The sequence below is a fragment of the Haliotis asinina genome, chromosome 2 (assembly GCF_037392515.1).
Source record: "Haliotis asinina isolate JCU_RB_2024 chromosome 2, JCU_Hal_asi_v2, whole genome shotgun sequence".
Classification (NCBI taxonomy): Eukaryota; Metazoa; Mollusca; class Gastropoda; order Lepetellida; family Haliotidae; genus Haliotis; species Haliotis asinina.
In genome coordinates this window covers 24,370,763-24,386,383 of record NC_090281.1, presented here as the reverse complement: position 1 = coordinate 24,386,383, position 15,621 = coordinate 24,370,763, and the positions used below count along the sequence as shown (strand labels likewise).

At 41.4% G+C, this 15,621-nt stretch overlaps 3 protein-coding genes across 4 annotated transcripts in view; all 3 read right to left on the bottom strand.

Moving 5' to 3' along the window:
• LOC137273437 (uncharacterized) overlaps window positions 1-15,621 on the bottom strand; it is a 270,044-nt gene that overhangs the window by 13,407 nt on the left and 241,016 nt on the right. Inside the window, exon 1 of one of the 2 annotated variants that reach the window (XM_067806127.1) lies at window positions 12,632-12,726. The exons of the other annotated variant lie outside the window; for it this stretch is intronic. The gene's annotated coding sequence lies outside the window, so the exon portion shown is untranslated. Of the gene's footprint in view, window positions 1-12,631; window positions 12,727-15,621 lie in introns of those variants that run through there. 2 annotated transcript variants of the gene reach the window in all.
• On the bottom strand, window positions 1,382-4,972 carry LOC137273439 (tropomyosin-like). Its single transcript, XM_067806129.1, has one exon. It carries the CDS (start codon window positions 3,651-3,653, stop codon window positions 2,700-2,702), a length of 954 nt encoding a protein of 317 aa, XP_067662230.1. The 5' UTR covers window positions 3,654-4,972; the 3' UTR covers window positions 1,382-2,699.
• Window positions 4,933-6,452, bottom strand: LOC137273438 (uncharacterized). Its single transcript, XM_067806128.1, has one exon. It carries the CDS (start codon window positions 6,399-6,401, stop codon window positions 5,397-5,399), a length of 1,005 nt encoding a protein of 334 aa, XP_067662229.1. The 5' UTR covers window positions 6,402-6,452; the 3' UTR covers window positions 4,933-5,396.

Sequence of the window (15,621 nt, the reverse complement as noted above, 5' to 3'; positions counted from 1 at the left end):
TATGAACATTCTCCTGTCCAGTATACCGTCGTGCCATATGTTTTCATAATATATACCAAACTCCGATGAAATGTAATATTTCAAGGAATAAAAGAATTGAATTGAATTGACTCTTATCCCATTTGGCTGAGTGGTATCCTCTTTTGCCAGTCTGGCAAGTTGTTTATTCAAGGAGTAAGAGGATTATGAGGGAGTTTGTAGAGTTACCCAAACCGGTTGATAGTTTTAGAAAATTAACATGAATATTTTTAATAATTCTTATATTTTCATAGTCCCACATTTTACATCGGCACAATACAATGGGGGCAATCATGACATCAAATGCTTTAAAAAGGGGTATCTAAAGGGAAATGTTCTTTGCTCTACGCGCCAGCTATATTTAAGGCAATTTCATAAATGGCCAAAAAGCTTGCAAAGTTACACCTGGTAACTTCTCACTGTGGTACTCGTCTCCATCACACATCACTGATTTCATAGGTCACTGAGGGAAATAGGGTAGAGGCCATATGCCACAGATGGTACATGTAACCAGTTTCAATTAAAGAGGTGTGAATGGGTCAAGTTCATTAGTGCTTAATTAGCTTGGTGTTAACAGGGTATAATGAATTGTAACATTGCTACTGATGGTATTGTGGTAATTTCTTCTGCTCGCCTGCCTGTCGCCTAAAACAGTCGTTTTGACTTTGAGCTCGCTGTACATGACGTTGTTCGTTCTCTGTTCTGTTGCATTTTGCTCAACTGAAGGCTTGAGTGTTTCTTTTGTTCCGATCAACATATAAGATGCGAATCTGACAAAAGATCTATCCTCAGAATTTTTGACTGGTTAGAGACCTCCCCTGCCCCTCCCGTATGCGCATTTGAGTTTAAGGGTACATCCTCATGTTGATCAACAAAGATGAAATACAGTTTCGTTTCATAATGTATTTACAAAAATATTAATTTTTGCCTTCATTTATATATCAGTTATTTTATAAACTTTATTTATTTTACAGAATATAGTCATCTAGTTTATTTATGATCATAACAAGTGTTAAGGTTAACAAAACCCGGAAGCCCTTTGGCAAGCGTGAATGCGTATAAAGATTGTTTCAAAGTTTATGTCTGCTATGCTTACAGATTGTACCCCAGTCTCATTTAAAGCTGATATCAGACAGCCGGTGAGACCAAGGTATCAGTGTTGTACTGGCGGATTGAAGTCATAGAACTCCATAAAGAAGCAGAAAGTGCTTGTTGATGTGTTTTCAATCAATAAAGATTACACCCAAGGCCTATAATGTTCATTTCTTTGTACGTTTCTTTGTACATGTATACATGATCCGTGGTTCAGATCTCCAGAGATGCGTTTATCCGGACGATTTAAAAAAAACAAAAAAACATGATGAATGGGACACGAGTGTGTATGTTCGCTCAAGAAATACTGGAAAATATATATTCACCTCATATTTACTAGCAGACTGGTTGTCGTGTTATATGATCAGTAATATTTATTTGTTCGTCTCATATAAAAAAAACTGGTGATGGTTGGTATGAAAGTCCCTCTAACCCCTGGAGCTTTCATTTTATGTTTCAGCTATCTTTGAGTGTTCACATTTTACTTGACTTGGCTGTTCTTCAATTCTTCACATGTCTGCAAGAACCAAGTTCCAACCTCGACTTATGGTATATATTTCGATGAGTTCACCTCTTAGTTTGAGTGAGTGAGTGAGTGTGATTTTATACCGCTTTAAGTAATATTTCAGCTATATATCGTCAGGGAACACGAAAATTGGACTTCAGTCGTTGTACCCATGTTAGGAATTTCAACACTGTCTTCGGGGTGACGAGCGAACGTTTTATTCAGTTGGCTATCCATCGCTCCTCCTGACGCTTAAAGAAGACACTTTATTACATATTTTATATCGTATCTAAGCATTATTCAGGTTAATGTTACCGATTCACATATATGTGCCCGAGTGATCTACAAAAAAATCGATGAGTAGAAAGACAAGATTCAAAAGTGAAAATCTTTAGACAATGTAGTCATGCATTACATGCTGTTTGGACGTCAACGTAACTTCCTGGATAGAAATCAACACTAAAATCTTAAAGAAGGTTAATCCGAACATGGCATCAAAATAGTCACACAATTGCCAACTTAACTGCTTACTCTGCTTAAATGATATAACCGTCATATGCAAAATGTGCTTGTGCCAGTCCAGTCAAGGTGATGTTGAACTCACTCACTCACCACTCTTGTAGCAGCCATTAATTACGTATTACTGGTACCTTGAGAAGCATGTTGTAAGTCGATATTGAAAGGAAGATTAGATAGAATTTGAAACTGACGTGAAGGAATGAAGCAAATACTCAAAAGAGAGATTTTTTTCTGTCATTATATTTCTGGATATATGGATTCGGTGTTATGGCGAAAATACTTATGGTAAAACGTCAAACTCTCAGAGACGAAACGTATTCAGACAGGAAACTGTCATAATTGTCCGTTACAAACACACTGAACACAACAGCGGCCTAATTGATCGATATATGTTTGATCGATTGCCAAACATACACTGAATTTTCAACATGAATCTGTTCTCAAATCTTTCCAAAGAAAACCTGCAAACATTCATAAGCTATTACTTAATAACTTAAATTTCTCTTCTAGGCAACAATTACTGGAACATAAATTGTGAAAAACTGTTGACGTATCATGTTTGTTTTCAACACCATTCACCGGCGTCATCATCACAAATAGCTTGAAATACAGGACGAGAAAGGACCTTCCTCCAGAGATCGGGTTGGGTAATAAACTCCTCAAAACTGTCAAACAAACTTTTAAGAGGAATCCCAATTTCTGCTATATCATGCATGATTGCCGTTGCATCTCTCAGTACCTCTGCTCGTCCTGACACTTTACCCAGTCGAGTCATCACCTTCCTCAACGCCGTGAGGGTTCTGTTTTGTTCGTTTATGTCATTCCTGCATGTCGAAATATTCTTTCGAGTCTCCCTCATTTCTTCTTCCATTCTTGTCTTTTCCTTTTCGCGTCTCGAGATATCGTCTTGAGTATTTCTACGTTCTGTTGTTATCTGACTTAGGGTGTTTTCAGCACTTGACAAGTCCGACTTAGTGGAGTCAAGAGAATGCTCGGCATTATCAACGCCTTTTCTGAGTGTTTCAGAAACTAGCAACAGCGATGTTCCAACAAACGGTATCCATATCGTTGCCCATCCTGCTTTCTCAACCCCTTCCCTTTTAGCTCTGGCATCTTCTAATTCAGATCGAGCCTTTCTGACACGTTCCTCTGCACTGTTAACATCTGCTTGAGCGCTTGCAACCTTTTCTCTTTGCTCTTCGAGTCTTTTTGACAAAGATGCCAGTGAATCACTCAAACCAGCCAGTGATCGAATTATTTCTTGGTGTCTACTCTCCATGTTTGATAGTTCCGCTTCCTCTGCTCTGCACTTTCTGGTTTGATGACGGATGTGGTCTTCTAACTTACTTTCAGCCTTTGAAAAAGCTGCATATGCATTTTTCGCATGTTGTTTAATATTGTGATCTCCAGCATGTAGTGCAGTTATTAGCTTGTCAATTAACTGGAGACCCTTCTGGAACTGGAACACAACCAAGCTTGGCAAATGTCGTTCCGATCCTCCAAATGACACCATCGCCATCTCCTGCAAAGGAGGAGCGGCGTGAATTTTCAGGTGTTATATACAAAATGTTCTCTCATAACTCGAACACATGCAACACTTGTGATGGTCAGATGAATTTCAGTGATGCAGTTGGTCTACTGTACCCAGGACATTATCTACATGGGTGTCCGTTGGTTACGCCATGTCGCCGGTCGCCTCATTCCTCTTGTTAAAAGCTGTTATTTGTGCCCACCAGTGTGTCTAGACCACAAGGTTATAAAAAAGAGACCAAATATGTTTACAAGTACATACAGTAACTCATTTGAAAACCCTGACGACAGTTATTATTTCCGAGCAGTTTGGAGACAAATTCAGGTTTGTGTAAACCTCTACCCTCCCGGGAATATCGATTCCTTACTGCAAGTAAAACCAAGAGCTCGGATTCCTCCAGTGATGTTTCAGTAAAACTTTCAGACTATATAAAGATATTTGAATATCTATTAGCTGCAACATAGAGAGTGAACCACAACAGACGATTCGTTTAACTCTCTGTCCTATCGCTTATGAGTGTAAGTTTGGCAGTGTAGATTAAAACTGCATCGTGTGAAACGAAACTGGGGTTGTTTTGTTCCATGGAATGAAACATATTACCATCAGTAATCACGGTTGCTGTCAGGAGACGATTGTGTTATCTTATAGTTGGCTCTGTTATCATGAAACAGGGGGACTGCAGTAACTGACACTGAATAATATAACCTTTTACATTGACCTGACGATGAATGTAACAACAGTGGAAGTTGTCAAAACCGGCATCTGTCCAATCCGGCAAGTTGTGAACACCAGCTTAAACTTTCAGTTCCACCCATGGCTTGCACATTTATCATCAGTTCTACAAGGCAGCACGCTGTCTAAACCGGAATATTTCTTCATTCCCGATGAGTGCCGGTTTAAGCAGCTTCCACTGTATAGCAGGCATATGACGACATATAATAGAAGTGATTCAGGTGCACTCATGTATCAATAGTTTGTTCCAAACGTGAATAAAAGGCGACTACGCTCGTCGTAAGAGACGACTAACGGGATCGGGTGGTCAGGTTCGCTGACTTGTCATCGCTTCCCAATTGCGCAGATCGATGCTCATGTTGTTGGTCACTGCATTGTCTGATCCAGACTCGATTATTTACAGACCGCCACCATATAGCTGAGCTAACTCACTCAATTCAAACGTCGAAATTCACCTGTTGTGAATATGAAATCACAAAAACCTTTAAAAACGGTAACCAAAAGGTTTGATCAACAAAGATGAAATACAGTTTCGTTTCATAATTTATTTACAAAAATATTAATTTTGGCCTCCATTTATATATCAGTAATTTTACAAACTGGCAGTAGAATATAGTCATCTAGTTTATTTATGATCATAACAAGTGTTAAGGTTAACAAAACCCGGAAGCCCTTTGGCAAGCGTGAATGCGTATAAAGATTGTTTCAAAGTTTATGTCTGCTGTCTTTACAGATTGTATCCCAGTCCCATTTAAAGCTGATATCAGACAGCCGGTGAGACCAAGGTATCAGTGTTGTACTGGCAGATTGAAGTCATAGATCAATGAAATTTAGATCCGGGTGGAGATTCCAAAGATACACATGTACAGCCACGATCTCATTGACTCTTCTCTCAATCATTCCCAAATTAAACCTGCTGTCCAGTTACAAGATATTCCTTCGGGGTGGCACAGACACACAAGTCGTGGCAAAATATCATGGTATCATTTGTGTTTTCATTCACCAATCACCGTCGTCATCACAAATGGCTTGAAATATTGGACTAGCAATCACCCTTCTCCACTGATCTGGTTGGGTCATGAACTCATCAAAGCTGTCAAACAAACTTTTAAGAGGAATCCCGATCTCTGCTATATCATGCATGAGGATGGTTGCATCTCTCAGTACCTCTGCTCGTCCTGACACTTTACCCAGACGAGTCATCACCTTCCTCAACGCCGTGAGGGTTCTGTTTTGTTCGTTTATGTCATTCCTGCACGTCGAAATATTCTTTCGAGTCTCCGTCATTTCTTCTTCCATCGTGGTCTTTTCTCTTTCACGTCTCGAGATATCGTCTTGAGTATTTCTATGCTCTATTGTTATCTGTCTTAAGGCGTTTTCAGCACAGGACAAGTCCGACTTAGTGGAGTCAAGGGAATACTCTGCATTATCAATGTTTTCCTTGAGTGCCGTTTCAGAAACTGCCAACAACGTTGTTCCGACAAGAGGTATCCATATCGTTGCCCATCCAGCTATTCTAACACCGTCTCTGGTCGCAATGGCATCTTCTAATTCAGATCGAGCCTTTCGGACACGATCCTCAGAATCACGCACTCCTTGTCGAGCATGTGCAACCTTATGACTCTGATCCTGGAGTATTTTTGACAGTGACTCAAGCGAGTCAGTCAAACCTGCCAGAAATTTAAGAATTTCTTGATGTTTATCCTGCATACGCGACAGCTTCACTTCCTCTTCTCGACACTTTTTGGTCTGACGACCAATATGGTTTTCTAAGTCACTTTCAGCCTTTGAAAAAGCAACACAAGCGTTTTGTATGTTGGGTTTGACATAATATCTAAATTGCAGAGCAGCAATTAGTCTGTCAATGAAATGTAGTCCCGTATAGAATCTGGTCATCTGAAGTGCAGCCATCAGTTTGTCAATATACTGGATACCAGTCTGGAATTGCGACACGACGGAAGTTGGCATATGTCGCTCAGACCCTCCAAATGACACCATCGCCATCTTCTGAAAAGGAGGAGCTGAATGAATTCCAGTATCTGTTTACGATTTATTATTTCAGAACTCTTGCACATGCCAGACTTCGGAGATCCAGAAGAAAGTTCAGAGCAGAGATTGTCCATAGTTCACAGGGTGGTATTTTATGAGCATCAGCTGGTAACAAAGTGCTGTTGGGTGGTATTGTGGTCACACCCCAGACATCCACGCTATCGACCAATGGTATGACTGTCCCAGACTCCATCATAAGAATTTGAGGAGAAGCCTATGTTGAGTCACAACACCATTTCCAGACCATCCTCTCTGGATTTTGAAAACCTTAGGATATTTTTGTCCAGTATTTTCGGGAACAGAAGGAGGTTATCTTGTATTTGAAATCCTAGTCCAACTCTTCCTACTAAACACAACAAGGGCTCGGGTTCATCCTCTGTGGGAAATTTGAACACTCAATTTACAATCAAGGTTACAGACCGTTGATTCTATTGTTTTAGAAGTCATTGCCTGTCTCAGACATAAAGAGAATTATCCATCTCCTGTTTCGAAAGGGATGTCACAACATCAATCTTTCTTATCGGTACATGTATATTGGCACATAAAGACTCTCGCATAGAATGTTTGTTCAGGTGTTTAACGTCGCAACGAATGGCGGCACTTTGGAAGAACCCTTGATCAATGTGTACCAAAATTCCCATCCAGAGCTATTACTGAAGCTAAACACTCATTTTACATCTGTCTGGGGCAGGTAAATCCCTTGCTGATAGCATGAGAAACGACCCAGACATGACGCGACTCTGAGACAGGCATATCCCTTGCTGACAGCATGAGAAACGACCCAGACATGACGCGACTCTGAGACAGGCATATCCCTTGCTGATAGCATGAGAAACGACCCAGACATGACGCGACTCTGAGACAGGCATATCCCTTGTCGACAGCGTGAGAAACGAACCAGACATGACGAGATTGGGACACGGTGGCAGGGTCTATCCATACAACTAACATTATGGCCGGTACATGGTACTTTCGAGATGAGATGGGAGCTCCCTTTCAGCAAAAACAAATTGTGTCCAGGGACACGGATGCCCCCGCTACAGTAGGAGGACTTCCCTACTCTGAGTGTGTCCTGGTGAGAAATATCTACTAAACAGGTTCCATAAACATCCATGCAACTATGAGATGCACACCTTTCGAGTCCCAATGAAACATGTTTAATCTTAATTGAAAAGTGGATACACTTAATCCCCTATTTCACTATCATCAGAAAGAATTTCACTATTATCAGAGAGAAATTCCATTTATATAAGTTCAAATGTCGCTAAACATACAAGAAAAAAACCTCCAAAACTATAGAAAATACAAAAAACATATGAGATTCTCACCTTTACAGTCTATATAAAAGACATATGTAAGCTAAATGAGTTATGTGCAGTCTTTTTTCGAATAAGTGGATAAAATACACCCCCTGTTACACGGGACGAACAGGATGAATAGAACCACATTCAACTAAGAGAAACTGGATGAACAAGGTGTGAGATGCACACCTTTAGGGTCCCAATAAAACACAAGTAGAAGCTCAATCAATACTGTCAAGCAGCTTTTGTGGAGAACGCGATAGATTTCAGCCCCTATAACACTTTATTCAGACAGAAATTCAACAAAATCCATATAAGTTAAAATTGGAAAGATAAATAAAATACAAAATCAAAATATGAGATGCACGGCTTAAAAGTACCTATAAAGCACGTGTGTAATTTAAATGAATTAAAATTCCAATAAAGTAGTTTTGAGTTTTGAGGAGAAGTGGAAAACGTGTACCCCAGTGTTGGATGGAACGAACTGGTTGAATAGAACAAAATTCAACAGAGTTCAAACATCTGTAAAAGTGACAAAATTAAGAAATTGAGTAAAAATATAAGAACTGCACACCTTTAGAATCTAAACGAAAGACACGTAGAAGTTCATTCAATTCTGTTGAGAAGAATTTTTGTGGGGAAGTGGATGGGCTTCATCCCCTATTACGCTATCATTATGAAGAAATTCAGCAAAATGCCCCGAAATTCAAATGTCTCTGAACTTAAGAAGAAAGAACTGAATACAAAAAAATATGAGATGCACACCCTTAGAGTCCCCCAAAACCCATGTATCAGTTCATAGAGTAGTTTTGGAGGAGACGTGGATAACGTCCCCTCCCCACCCTACACCCATCACCATTCGTACCCTATTACACTATCAACATGGAGAAATTCAGCAAAATGTACCCAAGTTCAAATATCTCTAAACCTGAAAAAACCTCCTCAAAAACAACAACAATGAAATACGAAAACAAAATATGAGATGCACATACTTCACAAGAAATGTATGAGTCCCATGTATAAGTTAATTGAATTCCACAGAGCGTTGTTTGGGGAGAAGTGGATACAGTTTGTACATTCCCGGTTTCGTATGGACGGACAGACACGGAGGGTAATTTTATATTCCCCCAGCAATATATGGCAGAGGAATAACAATATTAACATATTAGGGTATTTCGTATTTTCGGAAATAACATGAATAAAATCTTGAAAATATGAATGGAAGATCCTATCCTAATTAGTGTTAACGATAGACATTTTGAGTACATGTACATATACAACTGTGTTCAGCTCGTAAACACTCAACAATGAATGTGATTCCACTGTCTGGTCAGTTGGAGCATTGCATTTTCTCTGCTACTTGTCTCAGGTTCATCACATGCACTCACTGTAATTGAGTTATTTTCTATGGAACGTCTGGTCTGGTTAAATCCATTTTGGGCTTGTAACATATGGGCTTATATCTTACACTGACACAGTACACTGAAGAAAGAACGAAAGAAAAAAAATGTCTAAACATCACCACCCCACCCCCCACCATCCCACCCCCAGCCACACGCCCTCACAAACACGCACACGAATAAGTGAATATCAGCGGCCATAGAAACGAAACATGGAATTCCCAACAGCCAATAATAGAACGCTGTCGCATTGCGAAACTCAATTGATCAATGTGTGAGAACATATGGAGTGTCAACTATCAATACAGTTAGCTGTATTTACTTCAGAGGATACACAGTGGAGATCCTGTTCAAGCACACAGGCAGCAAACACACATTACTTATACGGAAAAAGGGAAAAAAAGCATCAAAGCGATATATCTTATTAAATATAGTGTTAGATTCCGATTACACAAGCACCCCCGCTCGCGAAAACACAAAAAGGGTGTGTCACACCCAGCCCTTTCCCCCATATACGCTCCCTTCCCCTACAGAGACCATACATGCACACAGAACCTCCCTACCACCTTCCGCTTAAACAAATACTCTAAGACATACATACATAAATTACCCACCCTCCTTACCACCTTCCGCCTGAGCAAAAACACTCCCCCTTACATCCACACCCACCCTCCCTGCCACCTTCGCATAAACAAAAACACTCCCCCTTACATCCACACCCACCCTCCCTGCCACCTTCGCATAAACAAAAACACTCCCCCTTACATCCACACCCACCCTCCCTGCCACCTTCGCATAAACAAAAACACTCCCCCTTACATCCACACCCACCCTCCCTGCCACCTTCGCATAAACAAAAACACTCCCCCTTACATCCACACCCACCCTCCCTGCCACCTTCGCATAAACAAAAACACAGACACACATATACCTTCCCTATCAATACACATAAATGCCACCCCCATGCAAACACATACCTCCCTCATATATACACACATATAGACCCCCATGCTCACCCATTGCATATATACATTCATTCATACCCACCCCATTTATGCACATCCCACTTATACACATTCACCCCATACATACACACTCACCCCACACATACACACTCACCCCACAAATACACTCTCACCCCACAAATACACTCTCACCCCACAAATACACTCTCACCCCACAAATACACTCTCACCCCACACATACACACTCACCCCACACATACACTCTCACCCCACACATACACTCTCACCCCACACATATACACTCACCCCACACATACACTCTCACCCTACACATACATACTTATCCCACACATACACACTCACCCCATACATACACACTCACCCCATACATACACGCTCACCCCATACATACATACCCACCCCATACATACACACTCACCCCACACATACACAGCCACCTCATACATACACACTCACCCCACACATACACACTCACCCCATACATACACATTCATCCCGTACATACACACTCATCCCACACATACACACTTATCCCATGCATACACATTCATCCCGTACATACACACTCACCCCACACATACACTCTCACCCTACACATACATACTTATCCCACACATACACACTCACCCCATACATACACACTCACCCCATACATACACGCTCACCCCATACATACATACCCACCCCACACATACACACTCACCCCATACATACACATTCATCCCGTACATACACACTCACCCCACACATACACTCTCACCCTACACATACATACTTATCCCACACATACACACTCACCCCATACATACACACTCACCCCATACATACACGCTCACCCCATACATACATACCCACCCCACACATACACACTCACCCCATACATACACAGCCACCTCATACATACACACTCACCCCACACATACACACTCACCCCATACATACACACTCACCCCATACATACACAGCCACCTCATACATACACACTCACCCCACACATACACACTCACCCCACACATACACACTCACCCCATACATACACAGCCACCTCATACATACACACTCACCCCACACATACACACTCACCCCACACATACACAGCCACCTCATACATACACACTCACCCCACACATACACACTCACCCCACACATACACAGCCACCTCATACATACACACTCACCCCACACATACACACTCACCCCACACATACACAGCCACCTCATACATACACACTCACCCCACACATACACACTCACCCCATACATACTTATCCCACACATATACACTCACCCCACACATACACTCTCACCCTACACATACATACTTATCCCACACATACACACTCACCCCACACATACACACTCACCCCATACATACACGCTCACCCCATACATACATACCCACCCCATACATACACACTCACCCCACACATACACAGCCACCTCATACATACACACTCACCCCACACATACACACTCACCCCACACATACACAGCCACCTCATACATACACACTCACCCCACACATACACACTCACCCCATACATACTTATCCCACACATATACACTCACCCCACACATACACTCTCACCCTACACATACATACTTATCCCACACATACACACTCACCCCACACATACACACTCACCCCATACATACACGCTCACCCCATACATACATACCCACCCCATACATACACACTCACCCCACACATACACAGCCACCTCATACATACACGCTCACCCCATACATACATACCCACCCCATACATACACACTCACCCCACACATACACACCCACCCCACACATACACACTCACCCCACACATACACACCCACCCCATACATACACACTCACCCCACACATACACACTCACCCCATACATACACACTTATCCCATGCATACACATCCACCCAATGCACACAGTCACATTGTCAACATATTCGAACAACCGAGGCAAGGTCGCCGTTTAACATTATCTGTTCCCCTACTTAATGAAGTGAACTCGGCCTGCCAACTCACCTACTGGGTTCATGCATATGTAGAGTAGCTCAGGTCAATCTGAACACGCTGTACCTCATGATGTGTTGTACTGAGAAGCATTTTCAGTAAGGGGTCATCTCAAAAGCAAAATCGCTAATCCTTCCAAAAACACGAGCTCCTGTGCCACATGATGCATGAATCTACGTTCTCATTTCACATCAGAGTATCCAAACTAGTGAGCCAGGGATATGTACTCGGAGGCAGTATACTGTGTCTGAACTGGTTATCAATTTTAACCCTAAGCAAGGTTTATCACTGCGCTACGAAACAAACATATGCATGAAGTCGGACTACAAACAACCACGCACTCGTTGATACATAATTCTGACAGCGCTGCGCTCCAGTTTACATCAAAACACAATTCATCAATTGAAACAAGACATCGTAAGTATGTTGCGGCAAAATTGTCCCACAATATATATTAGAACTATCTAATAAAAAAAATGAGCGTACTTACCGCCTTTGGTATGGACAGATAGACGAGAACTACTGCGAGAAGATCATGCGATGGGTTTATATACGACCCTGCTGTGGTTTCTTGGAAAACCCTGTCTCCAGCTCGCGGCTGGTTTTCCCCACACTGACAATTCTCGGGAAATTACCAAGAGCAAAAAAAACTAATTATAGGGCAGGCGCAAGGCGAGCTGCGGCCTTCCATCTCCCGATAAGCTATGTGTCCCAGACACCAAATGTCAGTATGCCACTTGAAGCCCACTCAATTCAATGTTAGGCAGCATTTACCGAGAATTCAATTCCGACAGCATTGACAGGTAGAAAACGTACGTTTCCACTTATAATACATTGAGTGAAACATTGTTTTGCAGGAAAGCCTTTATGCATACCTTCATCATGATTATCAACTGGTATGACACATTTGACCTACAATACATACTTGCGTCGTAAAATGAGTGCTATACTGACCGTTCATGACTTATTGCTAGTGGGGTGGTGACGATTTTAAGCGAGGGGGCACCCATTTTGTTCTGAGGGGGTATAGAGGGATTATCTATATAGTAATGTATAATTTTGTATACATGTTTTGGAGGTGGGGGTAGGGGGGGGAGTCATTGCTTTTTGGGTGGTCTTTCACATCGTACATGCAACTCTATAAAAATCATTATCTCCACACCCCCACACCCCACCCACACCCCATCCCCATCCCGAGAGAGAGAGAGATACAGAGAGACACAGAGAGAGACAGAGACACACAGAGAGACAGAGAAAAAGAGAGAGAAGGAGAGGGGGGGTGCATACCATAATATTAGGGCTGTGTTTGGGCAAATATTTGTATTGTGATTCCGGCATCCGTACTGCTATACGTATTGAGTTATTGTGGGAACTTAAGTGTTTGACAGTCATTACCACGAATTGTACAGTAGTACCCTAATATAGTGTATTGTTCCCTTAAATAATGTAATATTCTTTCATGATAACCTTTTCTCTGATACTCTAGTATTTTTACTGTACATCGCTAGTTTCCATTTCTATTTCTCTCAAGTATGACGGATGATCATTGTCGCCTGTTCGTCTGTGTGGCTATAATACTGATGAAGTGGTTATAAACACACACATCCCTCCACACACACACACACACACACACACACACACGTACACACTCACTCCTCCCTTCAAATTACATCCAGATAGTACTATATAAGTATACCATGCAGCTCTTTACTTACCCTCCCCCACTCTCCTCCATCCTTCGTACACTGACCCCTTTGAAAACACACCCCTACTCACACCTACCTCTAATCATATACACACACAATATTCACACAAACCCGTATGTCATGTCCCCTCACTCTAACTCCATGTATGCTATGTAAGAATATCAGTGTGTATTCACTATATATTGAATCATTCCTCAAAGAACATACTGGTTGACATGTTATAAAAAGGGAATGGGCTACAGTCCCAGCCAGCACCAGAGGCCAGGTGAAATAATCTTTGTTTGTTTTTCTAATGGTTTGTTTTCATAACTTGCGATCAAACTGTTTCGTTTGAGAGTAGACACATCACAACGCACGGACTGAAATCGAGCGCAACCAAGGAATCAGGCACTGATATGTGGTCCCAGGGCTGATTGTATGGGTTGACGCATTGCAACAGTGGTCTAAATTTGGCTTGGACTTGGAAAAACCCGTTGTCTATCACTGCGTAGACTAACCACTAGTCTTTGAAATTAATATATTTGATTGAAAAAGTTCATAGAAAAAATAATATAATGAAATAGATCTCTGAGACTTTATATACTTGCCACATTTTCTAGATTTCCGTAGGCTTTCTAGGATATATTTGCTTCAGGGTCTGTACGACAGACTAATCACTGCGTGAAAACTCGATTTCTTGGTATTATGATATTATTGGATAATAGTCCCTCAGTCTATACTCACTGGCCTTCCTTTGTGAAAGCTTGTACTCACCACACACTTAACAAATACGCCCTTCACTATACATACACCAATCCGCCACACTACAAACATGCATTCTCCTCCCTACTTATACACATCTGTCAAGCAACAAACACATAATATTCTCCCTACATACACACATCCGTCACAATCCACACACACAGTCTTGGGTTACACTCGATAAAGCATAATTCGGCTCTTTAACCGTTTCGGTATGACAGGCCAGGCATGTGATCGACCCAGAAGTGTACGTCCCAGAGTGACAACTCACCACCCCAATAAGATCGCTATCTACGGGTTATTCGGCCACGCGACCGGTTGACGGTGACGTCATCAACAGTCACATCATGGGCCATAGCGCGATCCGATTCACAGCATCAAGGTGAATGGCATACGGGCCTACCGACAGCTGCGTGGAATGGCCTTGATCTTCCAGCATCGTAGGAACCGTCTGAAGTGGTCATCACTACATCGCTGTTCACTGTTATAATATCCTGGTAAAACAAGGCAGTGTGCTTACACATTTTTCATTTCATCAAAAGGTTTAGGTCATCTTATTGGAAGAAACACAAACCGTGTACCTTCTTTTGATCGCCATTATACATAAAATTCGTCAACGAGCTACTAAAGCCGAATGTTTTATTTTACACAGAAGTCAAATGTTCAACTTATGAATACAATGTTAGCTATACCTCTTTGCGTCAATAGTGAAACCAATGTCGTTGTACTATTGTTAAATTTGTGCATATGTTAATACTAAACAAATTGAAAATGCACAGATATGTTTTACGAGAAAATGATTAACTAATAAAGAAAAGTGTACCTCATTGTATATGCTCTGTGGTGAACTAGGTAGAGTTCCGTTGATGTTAAAACTCGTATGTTAAGTTAAACATTTGGGTCTAAATTATTTACAAACAATTCATATAAGTTATCTTCAATCTTTTATTCTATTGCATATACTCTTCATAATGAAGGTATGTAGCAAGATTGCCTGTTTAGAGAATATTATAACGACCTTGGTTAAAGTTAT

What these genes read in the sequence shown, in the direction of transcription:
- LOC137273439 (XM_067806129.1), bottom strand. Translation starts at nt 3,653, where the DNA reads ATGGCGATGGTGTCATTTGGAGGATCGGAACGACATTTGCCAAGCTTG.
- LOC137273438 (XM_067806128.1), bottom strand. Translation starts at nt 6,401, where the DNA reads ATGGCGATGGTGTCATTTGGAGGGTCTGAGCGACATATGCCAACTTCC.